At 42.5% G+C, this 21,702-nt stretch overlaps 1 protein-coding gene across 1 annotated transcript in view; it reads right to left on the minus strand.

Moving 5' to 3' along the window:
* antxr1d (ANTXR cell adhesion molecule 1d) overlaps positions 1-21,702 on the minus strand; it is a 111,302-nt gene that overhangs the window by 38,735 nt on the left and 50,865 nt on the right. The window contains exons 12-17 of the mRNA XM_041176171.1: positions 12,290-12,368; positions 8,569-8,664; positions 7,862-7,900; positions 6,892-6,987; positions 3,942-4,106; positions 3,014-3,094 (exon numbers count right to left, since the gene is read on the minus strand). Coding sequence (XP_041032105.1) covers positions 3,014-3,094; positions 3,942-4,106; positions 6,892-6,987; positions 7,862-7,900; positions 8,569-8,664; positions 12,290-12,368 — 556 coding nt within the window. The remainder of the gene's footprint in view (positions 1-3,013; positions 3,095-3,941; positions 4,107-6,891; positions 6,988-7,861; positions 7,901-8,568; positions 8,665-12,289; positions 12,369-21,702) is intronic.

Below are 21,702 nucleotides of genomic sequence, written 5' to 3' on the forward strand. Positions count from 1 at the left end.
GAGCGCAGACTTCAAGTTAATGTGCATTTTATGGGGCAGCAGAGCAATTGGCCAACTGGCCAAGTCGTAGAAACCCCTTGTGAAAGTTGGTCATGGCGCAGTCACTGGAGGAGGCACTCACAGCCCCCTGCAATGTCTTTATTATGATTTGGATCAGTATCCATCATGGTTCAAGCTGAAAGCTTGAGCTGAGAGCACAGCATGCAGTCCAGTGGGTGAAGCTGTTGCCAATCGGTCAAGTGGAGTGGGGCAGAGGTGGGTGGGATTTCAGGCAGCCAATGAGCACACTACACAGATGCCATTCAAGTGGTGGTCAGCACTCTCCTGCATGCGTGAAGGGGCCTTCAGGTTTAACCAAGAGAGGTTCTTAGGACACATATGCTAAGCCACACGTCTCTCTCTTTGATCCTTGTGTGAGTTGAGAGTGATGAGAAGAGTGACTTACCCTGGTACAATGGAGGAGATCATTCATCTTTTTACGGCACTGGGTGGCTGTCCTCTTTTGCCGGGGATTGGTGCTGACCACTGCTGCCACCATCTCCCATGCTGGATTGGTGACCTTGCTTCCTGGTGTTTGCCCAGAGTGGGGGTAGAGGACTTCATGGTGGGCCTCCACTGCATCCAGAAGGTGCCTGAGGGAGGCGTTGCTAAATTTGGGGGCAGCATGTTTCATCCCTTTGGTAGCCATGACTTTCCAGCAGCTTCTGATCCTTTAAGAGAGTGCTGGCTCTGTGCAGGGGTGCCTTTTAAATATGGCGCCCAGATTACCGAAGGCCTGAGGTCATGAATCAGAAACTGCCCCACCAGCGATCTGGCGTGTTTCCCAGGAAAGCATTATTAATGAGGTGGGAGGTGCCAGGAATGGGATGACATGGCATGAGAAACCTGCCACTGCAGCCGGTGGATAAAATGGCTTTTTTCCCATCCGCTACCACACTTAGTGCAAACCTGGAACGATTCCGCCCATATCTTTTTAAAGACCACAGAAATGACCACAAAAATGCTGGGCACCAATGGAGTTGCTCTATTTTGGAGCATCATGGATCAGCATTTGATCTGAAATCAAATTGGCAATTGGAAACAGGCTATATACAACTTGTCTGTTCACCTTGACTACTTCACATAAGGAGACTCCAGTCGGAACACAAAAGGGCAGGAATACAATATCCTGTCCACATCAGAACATATTTTAAAATGTGAAGGTGCCCTTATGGTTTTAGCAGCAATATAAATTACCAAAAGATGCTCCACCAACAATATAGTAAAACATCGTCAGGTAGCATTCTAAACAACATCTGACTCTCTCTGCTTACAATTCACCAAAGAAAGAACAGTCCTACATATTTATTTAATAGAGTACAATTTTTTCTTAGAAATAACATTATCATCGATATAAAACAAAGCTAAGATTTTGCAGATCAAGAAAAATTGCATTTTGTCTGCAGTTCACCCTCAGTCTCAAAATAACTTGCAATTATATAGTTCCTTAATATAGTAGAACAACCTGAGGTGCTTCACATAAGCGTAATCAGATGACAATAGACAGTGGGCCAAAGGAGGAGTTAGCTTGGTCAAAGAGGTAGGTTTTAAGGAGCAGCTTAAATGTGAAAGAGAGACAGAGAGGTTTAAGGAGAGAATTCCAGAGCCTAGGGCCTATACAGCTAAAGGCACGATCAGCAATGGTGGGGCAAAGGAAGTGCAAATGCACGCAACCCAGGTTTAAAAGATCACAGAGTTCTTGTAGCATTGTAGGGCTGGAGGAGATGACAAGAGATATGGAGGGGCAAGACCATGGAGGAATTTGAACAGGAGAATGAGGTGGATAACTCAGTGAACCAAGTTAAAATTGGTCCTTTAGAGTGCTTGACTTAACACATTGTTCATAGTTAGCAAAATGCAGTCAAATACATTTTACTGGAGAAAAATGCTTTTGAATATTTTCTGCTGTTTTCACTAAGATTGCACTGCTAAATACTTTGAATGTCTGAAGTGCAACCAGATGCAAATTGGCTGTTCTTGTGGTTTACAAAAATCATGATCCAAGTAAAATCTTGATTCAAACATGAAGTGCTCAGTAAACTAGTTATAGAATGTGTGTAGGAAACCAGTTCATCTGCCCCTGCTGTTTTAGTTCTACATCATGCCATCACCTTGTTCCCTGTGGATGACCACACAGGTTAAAAGGTAGGAAAAAAAACGACATATTGATTTATGCACCCCTTCCCATACCTCCCCATTTAATATTTATTTTGCCTAAAAGGCAAACAATTTTAGAAGGTTCTTTGAAATCCAAAGATTACTGCAACAATAGACAGGAAATAGCTCAGAGTGAAACATTCACTTCATTTTTAAGAGCTTCTTAGTGAAATATTTATAACTCACTATTTTAAAGTTACACTTAGTTCTAAAATTTATTTGGTCATGATTTTAACATATACTTTTTACTGACTGGGTAATTTGTTCATTATTGATTCAGTTGGCAAAATGTATCAAAATATCATGCACCAAATATCCAAATCATTAGAAAAGCTGATGGGATAACAAGTTCAGTGGAATTACTAACTCAAAACATCGTTTTCTTCAGCTTACTTAACCAAGCTGACACAGTACAATCACTAAATCTTCCTGAGTTAATAATGATATTTGTGCTATTAAAATAACAATATTTTATAGTGTAGGGGTTAGTAACTCCTCCAATCCACTTTCCCTAACAATATCAAATAATTAACTGCAAAATAGATAAATATAAATTCTTTTAGCTATTGGATTTTTAACAATACAACTGATCATAGAATGATATGTGTGTGTATACATATATTTCACATATGATATATATAACATATATAGACATAATGTATATTTTGAGAAATTAATAATGCAAAATTGGCATTAAACTTCTAATAATTGATTGGAACTGATTGCACCAAGATTGCTAAATACAGTAATCAGAAGGTCAATTAACATGTCATTCTGTTCAGTAAAGATGTTTAGTTATGTTTATGACTGATCTTACCTTGTCCCCAGGCTGTGGCCTCATCAGAGATACTTGATCATAGCCTCTGCGAAAAAGAGCCCACAAGGCATCCAATTTTCCCTAGATAAATTATTACAACAAAATGAGGAACAAGATTTACTGTTGCTTATCAAAAGGTTATCCTATCACACTTTTGAAATGATAAACATTAACTCAAAAATCTAGTCTACATTAATCTTATATGGTACTGATGATCACTACATTTAGCACCGAGCCGTTCAAATAATGACTTGTGACTGGCAGTTCAGGGGTCTCATGTACATTGTAGGAATAAAGTGTCATTTTGTATACTGTGGTCAAACAGAAGAAATGGAAATACATTACAAAAATTTAGTGATTTTGAATGTTATTCAGAAATGTTTTAAAAGATATACAAATTATTTAGAGAATTCGTTTCATGTTCCATGTAGGCTACTTTCAAAATTGCTACAGATAGATAACACCATCACCAGGTTTTAAGTTAGAAATTCTGATTTAAATTTTTCTTTTAATGAATTATAATTATTGAATCATTGCATATCTCTGGGCTCAAATGTGTCTCACTAGCTTTTCACATTTGTTCAAGATTCTCTGTGCCACAGCAACTATGCCTTAATGGTGACATGGCTAAACACTAATTGACAGCTCAAAGGTTTTAATAGCCACAACTATTTCCCACTACATGACTGTACACTTTGTTATGCAATGCAGGTTCACTCAAAGTCCACTGATTAATTTTCTGTAAAAGTACTGACACGGTTTATTATTTCTTAAAAAGGATACACAACAGTTTGTGACATGGCCAGCATAGTGCATGCGTCTGCACTATTTGGGTGATTATGTGGCGCAAAAAATACTAGATGGTTCATCTTGCTCTTTTTATAATCAATCAGACTGTACAATACGATCAAAAGGAGAAATAAATTACCTTAACTGGTGTATACCACTTTCTCTGGCCTGGCGGTGGCCTTCGGGGTTTGTAGGGCCGAGGATCCAGTGGTTCAAACTCTTGATCCGGCATCTTGATGACTGCATTTTTGGGTTTTTCTAATTTTGCACCTTCTTCAGTTGAACCTTTGTCACCCCAGCGTACCTGACCAAAAAATAAATTAAATGCAGTAAGAAATAGAAATCTTGGAATTAACAAATCTTGTAAAAGAGGGTTATATTTAGGAGCCATAATTCCTTTCTTTTAAGAAGAGGGAATACCTGTTTTTCTCAACAGTTATTAACTTGCTCATAAAATCTCAGGAACAAGCAGCTTTGAATCACAGGTTCTGAGAATGCAATTTTAATAGGGTAATTAATAACAGGGCAGAGCAAGCGTTCTCTCACTTGTTTTGTTTAAAAAGAGATATCTATTCACTTAGAAGCTTCACAAAAAAAAAAGTTGCAGTAAAGTTTAACTTTTAATTCAGTAAGGCATTAAGTGTTCATGATCATGGGAGAACAGGTTTGGGAGTTAAATATCTAAGGGTACTCAGTGTTTCGGAAGGATAGGCAGGAAGGAAAACGAGGTGGTGCAGCTTTTGTTAGTAAAGGAAGAGATCAGTGCTATAGTGAGGAATGATATAGGCACTGGAGAGCAAGGTGCAGAGTTGGTCTGGTAGGAATAAGAAATAGCAAGGGAAAGAAGTCCCTGGTGGGAGTAATCCATAGGTCCCCAAATAGTAGTTCAGTAGTAGGGCACAGTATAAACCAGGAAATACTGGGAGCATGTAAGAAAGGCACAGCAATAATCATGGGTGATTTTAATATTAGACTGGACTAATCAAATTGGCAAGGGTAGCCTTGAGGGGGAGTTCATGGAGCATATTAGAGATTGTTTCTTGGAGCAATATGTTGTGGAACCAACCAGGGAGCAGGCTATTCTGGATTTGCAGCTTTGGAGGAAAAGCAGACCTTAGGTTATATTCAGATTGGTGGTCTTTGGTGTATTTAGGACCCTGGTCCAATTTTGGTCTTCAGAGTGTAAAAACAAGAACGACTAGAGGCTACACTGAAAACACTAAAGATGAGTTCTAAAATAATTCTTATGAAGTCAGGATGACCTACAAAATTCACCCGCCTTCTGCCACTTCCTCCTTGGACCCCCACCCGCTGATCGCCTACACCCTGACCCCTATGTGCCCCTGCTTGCTGAGCTCCATGGAGCCCGATGCAGTTGGGGAGCCAGTAGAGTGTTGGGAGGGTTATGATTCCTGACCCCACATCACTGTGGAGTCAGTCAATTTCATATCTCAGGACATAGCCAAAACTGACGAAAATTAATTTACTTGTTTGACCTATATCCCCAATTATGCTGCCATTCTGAGTCTAATACAAATGACGATGCAATACTGGAGGATGACATCTGGATTTGCTGTGACATGTTGGCAAACAAGACTCCAGCTTCCTTCAATCCTTTGACCTAAGTTCCATCCCAGGCCTGATGTAAATATCTCCAAACATCGCTGTCAAACAATAATGAAAATAAATCTCCATCTTGTTACTTATACAGTATATAAAATATAGCTGTAAGTTTAAACAATTTTTTTTAGTATTCCAAAGGTCACAAAAAATCACGTTTTTTGCCTAAGTACTAGTCTATATGTTGCCTTCTCTTTTTCTGTTTCAGTAATTGGAAACAAATTTTCTGTACTAGTGCACAGATGCTTTTAGTGATGTTGGAACATGTTTGACAAATTCAAAGCACATTTAATTAGTAGTAGAGATGCTACTGAAAACATTAGCTTTACAAATTAATAATTGAGCATTGCAACATATTGTAAAATACTTTATTTTAGCTGCTGTTAACATTTTTTAATATTCCAATAACTCATTTGTAATTTTACATACAAGCATATAAATTAAGAGCAGGAGTATGCCTTTCGGCCCCTCAAGCCTGCTCCACCATCTGATAAGATCATGGATGATCTGCTTGTGGCCTCAATTCCACTTTCCTTTCTGTCCCCTATACCCTTTGACTCCCTTGCCAGTCAAGAATCTATCTAACTCAGCCTTAAAAATATTCATTGACATTGCCTCCACTGCTCTCTGGGGAAGAGAATTCCACAGACCTTGAAACACCAAAACAAAAAAACTTACCTCCTTAAATGGAGACACCTTTGGTGGAATCGTCCCAGATTTGTACTAAGTGCGACAACAGGCAGGTAAAATGAATCAATCTAGTGAACCTCCTCTGAACCGCCTCCAATGCAACAACATCCTTCATCAAGTGAGGGGACCAAAACTGTGCACGGTACTCCAGACGCAGTCTCACCAATGCCTTGTACAGTTGCAAAAACACTTCCCTAGTTTTATATTCTATTCCTTTAGCATTAAATGCCAAAATTCCATTTGCCTCCTTATTTACCTGCTGTACCTGCATGCTAGCTTTCAGCGATTCATGCATTAGGACACCCAGATCCCTCTACACTGAAGCATTCTGAAGTTTCTCTCCATTTAAATAATAAGTCGCCTTTTCATTCTTCCGACCAAAATGCATAACCTCACTTTTATTCACATTAAACTCCATCTGCCAAATTTTGGTCCAATCACCTAACCTGTCCATATCTATTTGTAAATTTCTTATTTCTTCATTGCAATTTACTTTCCCACCAATTTTGGTGTCATCTGCAAGACTAAGCCTTTAGCTGCACGATAGGACAAGTCAGCTAGGAATGTAATTGTGACACAGATGTCATTGTGGCTTCAAGTTTCAAATCTTAGGTCATAATCAACATTTTATTTAAAATGACAAGATTTTTATAAGTAGACTGTTCATGTCTAGCAGGTAAGAAAATCAAAGTTTTCCTGAACTGTTTGTAACGTTTCCAAAAATAATAGTGTGTGAATGGTTCAAATGTACTTTCAAAAAGAATAAGCAATATAAAAACCTCCATCCGTTTAATGCCACCCACTCCTCTTCCTCCATAGTATGATGCATCAACTGTTGGCCATTTTTTCTTTGCCATGCCGTCATCGTCAGATTCCTGCAAACAGAACAACAAAAGAAAATTGTCAGGTGGTGGAAAATCTCACTGGACTTATTTCCAAATTCTGAATCAGTAAAGTGAATCTCATACAGCGAGTGTTTTTCAATCTTTGATCCAAATTGTCATAGCCTTAACTAAAAACTAAGTGGATGTTCGCGCTGAAATAAAATAAAGGATTCTTGTGTTCTGTTTGAAACTCCATATCGGGTAAAAGCCAGGAAAAGCTAACGCTTGACATTTGGAATCAGCATTGATTCATGTTCTCTTCACATACAAATACAGGACAAGAAATTCTGACAATTCATGCCAAAATGGGTCATTATGTAGGGACAATGCTATATTATGCTTCTGTCTACCATATCTCTATGTAATAGTGACTGAAACACAGACCTCCCTGTAACTGTTGGTGTTTTGTACTCTTCACTCCGAGATTTTGAAGGCTACACAGTAGTGCGCTTCAGTAGCACAGTGTGACAACGATCTTTTTGCAAAGCACTGTGTTAAAATCTTTGACCCTTGACTTTTCATAACCCAGTTAGCACAAGGAGGAAATTCTTCAGTCTGACTTGAACTCTTACTATTTCAGTTTTCCTGAAACCAAGGCATATTATTTTGCTGGGGTTAAGGGGTTTAATTATACTATACTGACCAAATTGTAGTCTGATAATAGTTATTATGATTGTGGGCATATATACACTGTTTATATCAAAAACATCCAGAGTTGAATACTCAGGACAGAAGTTGAACATCAGTAAATTCAGGTGCAAGCACTTAAAACTCTCAACAAATTTCTCACAGAATGTAAGTATAGAATCACCATTATTAAATCAATTATCAAAGGATATGGCTACACGAAGATCATATCACTAACCTCCTCGTAGATTGGGGGAGGCGGGGGCTCTTTAATCACCTATTAGGAAAGAAATACAAAGAAATCAGGTACCTTTGATAACTTAGCATATAGAGAATTTGAATGACAAAAATTGGACACTTTTTTTTAACAAAACATGTTTTTATTCCAAATTAGGCATGATTGCCACTACCTCTACTTTCAAATAACTTATATATTTAATCTATAGTTACAAGTAATTCCAAAATTGTAGATAATATCCTAATAAATACAGGTTTCTAATGTTGGGGATTATTTTAGTGGTAGCTCATTAATTAGATTTGGCTTATGCCAACCTTCATCCAAGCTCTCTGGGTTTAGGTAAGCGGTGTGTCTGCCTTCAGGGAATACAGTAAACAAACAATGAACTCACAGTAGCCTGATTAGCACCTAACTTCCCTTTCCCACTCTTGCCAATGGAGATACAGACCTTGGGCTTATCACCTGTCTTCATTGGTATCGCTGAAGTCAGGTAATGTTGCAGGGGTTAATTATTCCATGATACAACATGTTGATACTCCAGCATGCTGTGCCAAATACCAAGCAATGTTTATGGCAGAAAAGAGCAACAACTTTTTGCATAAATAATCATAATTATGGGAGATACTTCCAATTTTCACAATCGTCTGCAATTATTGATCAAATATCATTAAAGGAACAGTTAATTTAAGAATTGATTGGTAACTTACCACAGTACAGCACAAAGGCCAAAACCACCACAGCAAGATCAATGCCAACAGCAGGAACAAAACTAATAATGCAATTAAAAGGATCGTTCCATCAGACTAAAAAATAAGAAAAAAATTAAGCGTGTTTGGCAAAAGCCATTCTATCAGGTAAATGTAATATTAATCTCAATGTTACAAATTTTGTAAAGCAAAGAGGAATCATTTATAAGATGTAGAAATGCTCAGCATTGAGGAAAATGCTAACAATCAGACTGCAATAATAAATAGCTACATGTAACCAGGCAAAGGTAGACAAACTTACTCTATAAGAGGGAGATAACCAGAAAAGAAAGAGTTGAGGATGTCTTAGAGAAGAACAAATAGTTTTGTAAAATGAGTAAGGAAGTCTTCCAGCTAAAAATATTAAACGAGAGAGATGTGCAGGCATAAGACCTAAAGAGAAAAAGAGCCAGTCTAAAAATGTTGACAGAAATAAATGAATCAACAAGTAATACAGGGCAGTAATTGATAGCAGAGGCAATTGTTGCAGAGGCAAATTACCTTTCGTAAATTAAATTTTATGCAGTTACTCTTTCATTGACAACTACTAATAGTCACTCCTAGCTTTATTCTCCCAAGATCATGATGAAGAAGACAACAGCCACCAAAAAAAAATGACTCCAAAAAATTACTAAAACAGCAGCACTGCCATGAGTCTTTGGTTTATGCCTTTTTGACCTTGAATGTTCATTTTCACAATACTCTACAAGCCAGCTTTCCCACCTCCACCTTCTACAAACTAAAATTCATACAAAACTCCAGTGCTATGTTCCCACCCAAAAGACTAGAAGAGCCATTATTGCCAACTTCTACTGGATCTCCATGCCTTAAAAATTGATTTTAAGAGCCTTTTCATTGCTTTCAAACACCTTGGGTGGAGTTTTCCGCTGCTGCCAGTGGCTGGAATCAAGGTGGGCTTGGGCACTGAATTTGGAGTGATGGAAATAGCCAGTTTCCCACCAGCAGGAAATTAGTTTGGAATTTTGTTCTCCCAACTTTGATGGTGGATTAAAGGCAGGTCAAGTTTCCCACTGATCTATGTAGGGAACCACATTTGCATCTCATGAATGCTCATTAAAAGGCCAACTCACTGGAATTATGTTCCCCTTCCAAATTAAGTGCCCTACCAGCGAGAATTTAGAACGGTCTGTTTCCTGACTGTATATAAATAGCTTGCACCTGGCGAACTTCAGTTTATCAATGACTTCGAGGTCCATAAATGTTGCTTTCTCATTCTCAGGGACCTCGCAAAACTTAATTTGAATGCTGTTAGCAAATGCTGTGCCAAGGCTGGACAAGGAAGGCAGGTGAAGGCTGGGTTTGGGTAGGGTGGAAGGGCGGAGTGAAGGCTGGACAAGGGAGGCAGGCTTATGGGGGAAGAGTGGGGAGACTGTCCGGGGAAGAGGGGGGAGAGTGTCCGGGGAAGGGAGTGAGAGGTGGGGAGAGTGTCTTAGAGGGTGGGGTTGGTGGTGTCAATGGTGTGGTCCTGCACGGAGAATTCAGGGTAATGATGATTAGAGGGAACAGTCACAGTCAGAGGAGGGAGTAGGATGCAGTAGGGTGGCAGGTCCAGGCGAGAGTCTGGTAGGTGAAGGTCACAGTGGAGGACAAAACAGGTGGCTCAGATAACTGGAGGGGGCAGGGTCAGGGTGGGCATGGGGATGGTAATGGCCGTTGGCTCTGAGGGGAGGAAAGGCATGTGGAGGTGGATCATGATAGGATCCAGGGTAGCAGGGGGGCGGTTCAAGGGTGACAGAAGGGAGAGGAATGGTGATATTGAGTGGTCTATGATGATAGTCGGGGGAAGTTGGTGGGTGACAGAGGGAGGGTAGGAGGTGGTGGTGAGAGTTTGAAAGGTGATGTGCACCATTTTTCCAAACTGATCTTGACTGCCCAGTTAGTCAGTCAATGAGATCCCTCGAGGTGGGAGAAGGGTCTTTTTGGGTGGGTAGAGTTCAGGGTCAGCACAAGTGGCCAACTAAAGTGACACCCTAATAATTGAGGCAACTGGATGTCAAAGATGCTCATCTGTGTTTCCCTCTCTATGGTGAAACCCACACAGCAGCAGGTTTGTTCCTGACTCATGGGTCTCCTTACATCGAGATCCCAACAAGGTGTGGAGCTGCTGTTCATTCTGTGCCACTTGCCATTGGCTGCAGCCAGAGCCAGGGGTGAAGAAAGGGAGGGAGGTGGAATGCTTCCAAGGGGTATGGCTAGGGGAGGGCAGCCAACTCATAACTCTAAACCTCATCGTCCTGGGCGAATGGTCATGGCTGACAAGGGATCATGTGGTTAGTCTTTCTACGCTGCCAAGGCAATAGTTTCTATACAGAGTTTCAAGGGTAGTGGAGAGAAGCGGAATAGTGTCTTGCGTGAGGCTTCTAGCACATGGTTCTCATCACCCTGGTCAAACAGCAACGTTTCCATATAAGTTCATGTATGAACAGGTGGAACACCCATTCCTGGTCTTCCAGGATGTCCTTTAACTGGAAGGAGCTGAGTTGGGGTGCCATGTCTAGATGGAGGCCAGGTGAAGGGCTTAGCACTTGGCTTTGAGATGGAGGGAAACCTGTAAAGGACATGCTCACGCAATTTGTGCACACATCCACTGAGGTGTCGATGATGTAGGCTGCAGGCAATCCTATCTTGGTAATGGTTCTAATCCAGATGAGAAGGAGGGTCTTTGCCAGTTGGCATAAGGCCATGAGGAGCAAGGGCCTAAGCAGCAAAAGGCAGTGGGGCCTCTAAAAGTTCAAGAGGCTGGCAAATGTGGACCACTGCAATGGTGAGCATTGACTCGACCATGGGTGTATCGCCAGTGGTGCTCTTATCTAGAGATGAACAAAAGGCAATGCCAGAGGTGCCCTGGATGTCCCCGAAATGGTTGCTCGCATCTGCCAGCTTCTCAGTATGAGCTGCGGCCACAAGGAGTAATGCGGAGCTCCAGGCCAGCAATGAGTGAAAGTGTGTCTGGGTGTTTAAATATGGCCAAGACCTCCAACCTCATGAGGTAACAGCGGGGTGGGCAACTTTCTGCCCACCCTGCCAAGAGATTCACCAGGCTCCTCGCTGATGCATAATTAATGAGCTGAAAAGCAGAGGATCCCACATGTTCACCAGCCCCACCACCCAGCAGGAATCACGCCGGCTTTCCCACCTGCCACCAGACTTAGTATCCAGAATGGAAAATTCTGCCCCTTAATTGCCACACACTACCAGAAATGCCCTCCAGCCACATGGCCCGGCATGCATAAATACTCATCTAACACTGGAATTCTCTTTGTTCCCCTGCTCTCTCATTTCCAAGATTGGAAACCACCCTTTCATTCACTTAGTCCTCACCCACAACTCCCTTTCTCAGTCTGTCCCTCCATACAGTCAGAAGCCCTCTTAGGACCCTTTACTTATACTGTAATCCCACATGTGCCCTTCTTTTACTCTTTCCCCATCTGTTCGGTTCTTTGTTAACCTTCTAGTAAAACATTCTGAGACCTCTCTTTGCTCATGAGGAGTGTAACAGAAATGCAGGTTGTTGCTGATTAGAAAAATATTTCTATAATGAATGAGGTGTACCACAAATTTCAACTTCATTTACATTTGAGTACATTTCGTCTTCTCAAAATTACTTTGATTGCAATCCAAAATATTTCCCTTTTGTCTGCATTTCCAACAGTGTACTTACACAATGTGTACTGGTGATACTGACAGAGCTGGATACAAATGTCAATCCCTGATTCATGCTTACTTGAAGGTAAACCACCCTGGAAGAAAAATATTAATATTGATTTGTAAGATATCCCTCTTTTAATACATGCAAGTTATATCTCAATTGTACTGCATATCTGGCTTCAGAACTACAGAAATATTTACATCTTTGTATTTAGGTGTCATAAGAAGCCTTAAAACAGCACTGGTTGGAGTCATACCTAATACAAAGAAAGATGGTTGCAGAAGGTTAATCATCTCAGCCCCAATATATCGCAGCAGGTTTCTCAAGGTTGTGTCCTAGGCCTGAACATTTTCAGTCACGTTATCAGTGACCTTCTTGGAATGCTGCTTTGGGCTGCATTAGAGTGCTTCAGTTGGAGTTTGGTGAGAGAGGGCGTTCAGTGAAGAGGGAAAGAAGGATCCTTTCATTTCTACCTCTCCTCAGTAAGAAGAGTGGTGGCCTTGGTAAGTAGGACCTGGTGAATATTTCTACTGTCTTTAATATTCTCTAAAGGACGTAAAAGTAAAGGGCGTAATTTAAGGGTAAGTTAAGGCAGGACAGCTCAGCCAAGTGGAATGCTCCTCATGTGCAGTGCAGAAAGTGTCTCCAGCTGCAGCTACTCAAAATCCGTGTTTTAGAGCTAGAGCTGTGGCTGGAGTTACTGTGGAGCACCAGCAAGGATGAGATCTTCGTGGATAGCACATACAATGAGGTGGTCACACCACAGGTAAAGACTACACAGACAGAAAGGGAATGGGTGACCGCCAGACATAGTGAAAGTACTAGGCAGGTAGTGCAGGAGTTCCTTGGGTCCATCTTCCTCTCTAACAGATTTTCCATTTTGGATACTGCTGGGGGCAATGGTTTCTCAGGGGAATGCAGCAAGAGCCAAGTCTGTGCTGCCAGTGGTGGCTCAGCTGCACAGGGGGTGGGGTGGGGGGGGTGTTGGGTTGGAGAAAAAAAGAGTGGAAGCGCAATGATAATAGGGGATTCTATTGCAAGGGGAACAGAAAGACGTTTCTGTGGCCGCAGGCGTGACACCAGGATGGTATGTTACCTCCCTGGTGCCAGAGTCAAGGATGTCAATCCACATCTGTACCAACGACATAGGTAAAAAGAAGGATGAGGAACTGAAGGCAGAATATAGGGACCTAGGAAATAAATTAAAAAACAGGACCACAATGTAATAATCTCAGGGTTACTCCCTGTGCCATGTGCTAGCAAGATCAGGAATAGAAGAATAGACCAGATGAATGTGTGACTGGAGAGATGATGTAGGAGGCAGGGATTTAGATTCCTGAGGCATTGAGACTAATTCTGGGAAAGATGGGACCTGTACAAGTTGGACGGGTTGCACCCCAGCAGGACAGGGATGACTATTTGCTAGTACTGTGGGGGAGGGTTTAAACTAGACTGATAAGGGATGGGAACCTGAGCGGGGAGACACAAGAGAAGGAAACAAAGATAGGAATGAAAGGCAAAAGTGGACAGCAGAGGAAACAAGGACTAGCAGCAAATAGGGCCATAGTACAAAAAAGTGTAAAAATGTTAAAAGACAAGCTTAAAGGCACTGTATCTGAATGCACAGAGGATTCGCAATAAAGTAGATGAATTAATAGCGCAAATAGAGGTAAATGGGTACAATATGATTGTGATTATGGAGATGGTTGTAGGGTGGCCAAGGCTGGGGACTGAATATCCAAGGGTACTCAATATTTAGGATGGACAGGCAAAGAGGAAAAGAAGGTGGCGTGGTGTTGTTAGTTAAGGATAAAATCAGTGTAATAGTGAAAGAAGATATTGGCTTAGAAAATCTAGATGTAGAATCAGTCTGGGTGGAGCTAAGAAGCAACAAGGGGCAGAAAACATCAGTGGAGTTGTCTATAGGCCTCCAAACAGCAGTGGTAAGGTAAGGGACGGCATTAAACAGGAAATTAGAGATGCATGTAACAAAGGTGCTACAGTAATCATGGATGACTTTAATCTATATATAGACTGGGCAAACCAAATTAGCAATAATACTATGGAGGATGAATCCCTGGAGTGTTTATTAGATGGTTTTTTAGACCAGTATGTTGAGGAACTGACTAGGAAACTGGCTATCCTAGAATTGGTATTGTGCAATGAGGAGGGGTTAATTATTAACCTTGTTGTGCGGGGTTCTTTAGGGAACAGTGACTATAACATGACAGAATTCTTCATTAGGATGGAAAGTGAAGTAGTCTGATCTGAAACTAGGGTCCTAAATCTAAACAAAGGAAACTACGAAGGTATGAGGTGTGAGTTGGCTTAGTTAGATTGGGGGACTTCATTAAAAGGCATGATGGTGGATAGGCAATGGCCACTATTTAAGAAATAAATGTATGCATTGCAACGGTTATATATTCCTTTCTGGGGCAAAAACACAACAGGAAAAGCAGCCCAACCATGGCTAAAAAAAGAAATTAAAGATAGTATTAGATCTAAAGAGAAGTCATGTAAAGTTGCTAGAAAAGTAGCAAGCCTGAGGATTGGGAGCAGTTTAGAATTCAGCAAAGGAGGGCCAAGAGATTGATTAAGAGGGGAAAAATAGAGCATGAGAGTAAACTTGCAAGGAACTTAAGAGTGGACTGTAAAAGCTTCTATAATTATGTAAAAAGATAAAGATTACTAAAGACAAATGTAGATCCCTTAGAGTCCGAAATGAGAGAATTTATAATAGAGAACAAGGAAATGGCAGCGCAATTAAACAACTACTTTAGTTCTGTCTTCATGGAGGAAGATACAAATAACTTTCCAGAAATGCTAGGGAATCAAGGGACCAGTGAGAAGGAGGAATTGAAGGAAGTTAGTATTACTAAAACAATAGTGCTGGAGAAATTAGTGGGACTGAAAGCCAATAAATCACCAGGGCCTGATAATCAACATCCCAGTGTACTAAAGGAGTTGGCCATGGAAATAGTGGATGCGTTGGTTGTCATTTTCCAAAATTCTGTGGATTCTGGAACAGTCCAGGCAGATTGGAGGGTCACAAATGTAACCCCACTATTTAAAAAAGGAGGGAAGAGAAGGAATTACAGACTGGATAGCCTAACCTCAGTAGTAGGGAAAATGCTAAAGTCTATTATAAAGGATGTGTTCGTAGGATACTTAAAAAGTATCAGTGGGATTAGACAAAGTCAACATGGAAATCATGTTTGACAAACCTACTGGAGTTTTTTGAAGGCATAACTAGCAGAATGGATAAGGAAGAACCAGTGGATGTAGTGTATTTGGATTTTCAGAAAACCTTTGATAAAGTCCCACATAAGAGGTTAGTGTGTAAAATTAAAGCACATGGGATTGGGGGTAACATATTGGCATGGATCGAGAATCGGTTAGCAGACAGGAAACAGAGTGTGGGAATAAATGGCTCTTTTTCAGAGTGGCAGGTGGTGACTAGTGGGGTATCGCAGGGATCAGTACTTGGGCCCCAGCTTTTCACAATATATTTCAATGATTTGGATGAGGGAACCAAGTGTAATATTTCCAAGTTTGCTGATGACATGAAGCTTGGGAATGTGAGCGATGAGGATGCTGTTAAGAGGCTTCAAGGTGATTTAGACAGGTTGAGTGTGTGAGTAAATACATGGCAGATGTAGAATAACGTGGATAAGTGTGAAGTTATCCACTTCGGTAGGAAAAACAGAATGGCAGAGTATTATTTAAATGGTGATTGATTGGGAAATGTTGATGTACAAAGGATCCTGGGTGTCCTTGTACATCAATCACTGAAAGCAAGCATGCAGGTGCAGCAAGCAGCTAAGAAGGCAAAAAGTACAGGAGCAAGAATGCCTTACTACAGCTGTAGGGTGTTGGTGAGACCACACCTGGAGTATTGTGTGCAGTTTTGGGTCTCCTTACTTAAGAAAGGATATACTTGCCATAGAGGGAGTGCAGTGAAGGTTCACCAGACTGATTCCTGGGATGGCAGGGTTGTCGCATAAGGCAAGATTGGGCCAACCAGGTATGTATTCACTGGAGTTTAGAAGAAGGAGGGGCTATCATCGAAACATATAAAATTCTGACAGGGATGGACAGATTGAATGCAGGGATGATGTTTCCTCTGGCTGGGAGGATCAACCTATGGAATTCTCTACCACAGAAAGCTATGGAGGCCAAGTCACTGAATATATTTGAGAAGGACAAATAGATTTCTGGATTCTAAAGGCGTCAAGGGTTATGCGGAGAAAGCGGGAGTATGGTGTTAAGATCGAGGATCAGCCATGATCATACTGAATGGCGGAGTAGGCTCAAAGGGCCGAATGACCTACTCCTGCTCCTATTTTCTACGTTTCTATCATAATAAGGGCAGAAGTACTGAAGTTCACTGATAATTGCACTGTGCTCAGTCCTATTTGTAACTCTTCAGATACTGAAGCAATCTGTGTCCATATCCAGCAAGACCTTGACAACATTCAGGTTTAGGTTGCTAAGTGGCAAGTAACATTCACGCCACACAAGTGCCAGGTAATGACCATCTAACTGTCTCCCCATGACATTCAATGGCATGACTATCACTGACTTCTCCACCATCAACATCTTCGGGATCAGCATTGACCAGAATTTTAATACTGTGGCTACATAAAAATACTGTGGCAACAAGGGTAGGTCAGAGGCTAGGAATTCTGTGGGGAGTAACTAATTTCCTGACTCCCTAAAGCCTGTCCACCATCTACAAGGCACAAGTCAGCAGTGTGATGGAATACTCCCCACTTTCCTAAATAACATTTGAGAAGCTCAACACCATCCTAGATAAAGCAACTCACTTAAATGGCACCCTATCTTCCAGTTTCAACTTTCACTCCCTCCAACACAGGCTACAAGATACATTGTAGAACTCACCATGGCTCCTTTGACAGCACTTTCCGAACCTGTAACCTATATCACCTGGAAGAACAAGAGCAGCAGATGGATGGGAACACTGCCACCTACAAGGTCCCTTCCAAATTATAAACCATCCTTTCTTATAAGTATATCGCCATTCCTTCCTGGAACAGAGACAGCCAAGCCTGCGAGGGACACATCTACTTGGGCAGCACATAAATAGACGGCGAGTCTCAGGGCCTTCGCTCACCTTCCGGGAACAGAGACAGCCGGACCTGCGAGGGCCACCTCTACTCGGGCAGCGGGCTGAGTTTGAAAAAACAAATCCAGGAGTGACATCACAGGAAAACTGTAAGTTCATTGGTTGGTGAGAAGCTGCTGTTAGGGAGTATGTTTAAATAGCTTAAAACTAGAAAAGCATAACATTTATAAAGAAGTAGCTACTTGGATTTCAGTAAGGAAGACTAGCAATAGGGAAGTAAAGTTAAATCAAATCAAAGTGAAATAAAGTAATAAAGTAAACCAAAATAAGATAAAGTTAGCATAAGTGTAGTAAGGTTACTAGTAATTTATTTGACTCATTCTACCTACTCCAAGTGTAATAAATAGTTTTTAGAGTTACGGGATGGCAGCTCGGCTCAGCCAAGTGCAGTGTACATCCTGGGTTATGTGTGAAGTCGTGGACGCACCATGTGTCCCTGACAAACACATCTGTAGGAAGTGTCACCGGCTGCACAAGCTCGAGCTCTGGGTTTCAGAACTTGAGCGGCTGCTGGAGTCACTGTTGTGTCTTCACAAGGTAGAGGACTACGTGGATAACACGTTTAGGTAGGTGGTAACATTGCAGGTCAGAAGGGTACTGCCAGAGAGGAAATGAGTGACCACCAGACAATCTAAGAGCATCAGACAGGTAGTGCAGGAGTCCCCTCAGTCTATCCTGCTTGATAATCGGTTTTCCATTTTGGATGCTGATGGGGGCAATGGTTCCATAGCCAAACAGCCAGAGCCAAGCCTATGGCACCACGCGAGGCTCAGCTATACAGTGGGGGAGGAAGAAGCATGGAAAAGCAAAAGGGATAGGGGATTCCATAGTCGGGGGACAGGCAGGCATTTCTGCAGCAGTAAATGTGACTCCAGGATGGTGTGTTGCCTCACTGGAGAAGGAGGATCGGCCAGAAGTCGTGGTATATTGGTACCAACAACATAGGTAAGAAGAGGAATGAGATCCTGAAAGCAGATTTCAGGGAATTCGAAAGGAAATTAAAAAGCAGAACCTCAAGAGCAGTAATCTCAGGATTACTCCCAGTGCAACATGCTAGTAATCATAGGAATAGGATGATAGATTGCTTAAATACATGGCTGGAGAGCTGGAGTAGGAAGGAGGGCATCAGATTTCTGAGGCACTGGGACCAGCCTGGGGCAGGTGGGACCTGTACAAGCTGGATGGGTTACTTCTCAACAGGACTGGGACTGATATATTTGCTGGGAGATTTGCTCGTGCTGTTGGGGTGGGTTTAAACGAGCTTGTCAAGGGGGTGGGAACCTGAGGGGTGGCCCAAATTGGATGAAAGTAAAGTTGGTAACAGGAAGTTGTAGTGAGACTAGAAGGCAGGAGAGGCAAAGCAGAGCATTGAGTATGCTTTAAATGCAGAATGATGTGAAAATGACAAAGTTAAGGGCACTCTATATGAATGTGTGCAGCATTTGCAATAAGGTAGATGATCTAAAGGCACAAATAGAGGTAAAATAGGTATGATTTAATTGCCATTATGGAAACATGGCTGCATTGTGACCAAGACTGGGAACTGAATATTCAAGGATATTCGACGTTTAAGAAGGACAGACAAGAAGGGAAAGGAGGTGGAGTTGCACTGATAATAAGGGATGGGATCAATGCATTAGTAAGGGAGGATCTCAGATCAGAAGAACAATGTGTGGAATCTGTTTAGGTGGAGCTAAGAAACAGCAAAGGGCAGCAGACATTGGGTAGGCAATTCATTGCTTTCCATCTCTCTCCTGGTGTTTGATAAGATGTTTACTAAAACCCGCTTTTACAACCATATCTGGTGTGACATTAGTCATCTCAATTTCTCTGCTCCTCTCACCTGTCTCTCTCTGAACTTGCTGCACTCCGTTCTCTCAGGTCCAACCCTGACATTGTCATCAAACCTGCTGACAAGGGTGGTGCTGTTGTTGTCTGGCGCACTGACCTCTACCTCGCAGAGGCTGAGCGTCAACTCGCAGACACTTCCTCCTACCTCTCCCTGGACCATGACCCCACCACTGAACATCACGCCATTGTTTCCAGGACTGTTACTGACCTTACCTCCTCTGGAGATATTCCTTCCACAGATTCCAATCTCCTAGTCTCCCAACCTCGGACGGCCAGCTTCTACCTCCTACCCAAAATCCACAAACAGGACTGTCCCGCTAGACCGATTGTGTCAGCCTGTTCCTGCCCCACGGAACTCATTTCTCGCTATCTTGACTCCATTCTCTCTCCCCTTGTCCAATCCCTTCCCACCTACATCCGTGATTCCTCTGACACCGTACATCATATCAACAATTTCCAGTTCCCTGGCTGCAACCACCTCCTCTTCACCATGGACATCCAATTCCTCTACACCTCCATCCCCCACCGGGACGGTCTGATAGCTCTCCGCTTCTTCCTCGAACAGAGGCCCGAATAATCCCCATCCACCACTACTCTCCTCCGTCTGGCTGAACTTGTTCTCACACTGACCAATTTCTCCTTAAACTCCTCTCACTTCCTCCAAATAAAAGGTGTGGCTAAGGTTACCCACATGGGCCCCAGTTATGCCTGTCTCTTTATGGAGTATGTGGAACATTCCTTGTTCCAGTCCTACTCTGGCCCCCTCCCACAACTCTTTCTCCGGTACATCGATGATTGCTTCGGTGCTGCTTCATGCTCTCGTCTGGACCTGGAAAAGTTTATTAATTTTGTTCCAATTTCCATCCCTCCATCATTTTCACATGGTCCATCTCTGACACTTCCCTTCCCTTCCTTGACCTCTCTGTCTCAATTTCTGGTGTCCACCAATATTCATTACAAGCCTACCGACTCCCACAGCTACCTTGACTACAGCTCCGCACACCCTGCTTCCTGTAAGGACTCCATCCTATTCTTCAGTTCCTTCGCCTCCATCGCATCTGTTGCCACTTTCAAAAACAGTTCCTCTGACATGTCTTCCTTCTTCCTTAACCGAGGTTTTCCACCCATGGTGGTTGACAGGGCCCTCAACCGTGTCCAGCCCATCACCCGCGCATCCACCCTCACACCATCCTTCCCTCCCAGAACCATGATAGGGTCCCCCTTGTCCTCACTTATCCCCCCACCAGCCTCCGCATTCAAAGGATCATCCTCCGCCATTTCTGCCAACTCCAGCATGATGCCACCACCAAACACGTCCTCACTTCACCCCCCACCGGCGGCATTCCACAGGAATCATTCCCTCCGGGGCACCCTGGTCCACTCCTCCATCATCCCCTACACCTCAACCCCCTCCCATGGCACCATCCCATGCAACCGCAGAAGGTGCAACAACTACCTCTTTACTTCCCCTCTCCTCACCGTCCAAGGGCCCAAACACTCCTTTCAAGTGAAGCAGCATTTCACTTGCATTTCCCTCAATTTAGTCTACTGCATTCGTTGCTCCCAATGCGGTTTCCTCTACATTGGAGAGACCAAACGCAGACTGGGTGACCGCTTTGCAGAACACCTCCAGTCTGTCCGCAAACATGACCCAGACCTCTCTGTCGCTTGCCATTGCAACACTCCACCCTGCTCTCATGCCCACATGTCCATCCTTGGCCAGCTGCAATGTTCCAGTGAAGCTCAACGCAAACTGGAGGAACAGCACCTCATCTTCCGACTAGGCACTTTACAGCCTTCCAGACTGAATATTGAGTTCAACAACTTTAGATCATGAACTTTCTCTCCCAACCCCACCCCCTTGCCGTTCCCCCAATTTTTCCAATAATTTATATAGATTTTTCTTTTCCCACCTATTTCCATTATTTTTAAATGTATCTCCATCCATTGTTTTATCTCTACCTTTTAGCCTATTTCGATCCCTTCCCTTCACCGCACCCCCACTAGGGCTATCTGTACCTTGCTTGTCCTGCTTTCTACCTTTAATTAGGCCATTCATTGTCCTTTTGTCTATGACATCCTTTGGCTATCTCCACCTATCACAGGCTCTCTATCCAGCTCTACCTGTCCCACCCACACCCTCCCTTCCAAACCAGTTTATATTTCACCTCTTTTCTATTTTTACTTAGTTCTGTTGAAGAGTCGTACGGACTCAAAACATTAACTGTGTTCCTCTCCGCAGATGCTGCCAGACCTGCTGAGTTTTTCCAGGTATTTTTATTTTTGTTTTGGATTTCCAGCATCCGCAGTTTTTTGCTTTTATCTTAGACATTGGTTGGGGTTGTTTATCGGCCACCAAACAGTAGTGGTAATGTGGGGCATAGTATTAATCAGGAGGTAAGAGAAGCATGTACCATGGGCAATACAG

Source organism: Carcharodon carcharias, chromosome 28, assembly GCF_017639515.1.
Source record: "Carcharodon carcharias isolate sCarCar2 chromosome 28, sCarCar2.pri, whole genome shotgun sequence".
Taxonomy (NCBI): domain Eukaryota; kingdom Metazoa; phylum Chordata; class Chondrichthyes; order Lamniformes; family Lamnidae; genus Carcharodon; species Carcharodon carcharias.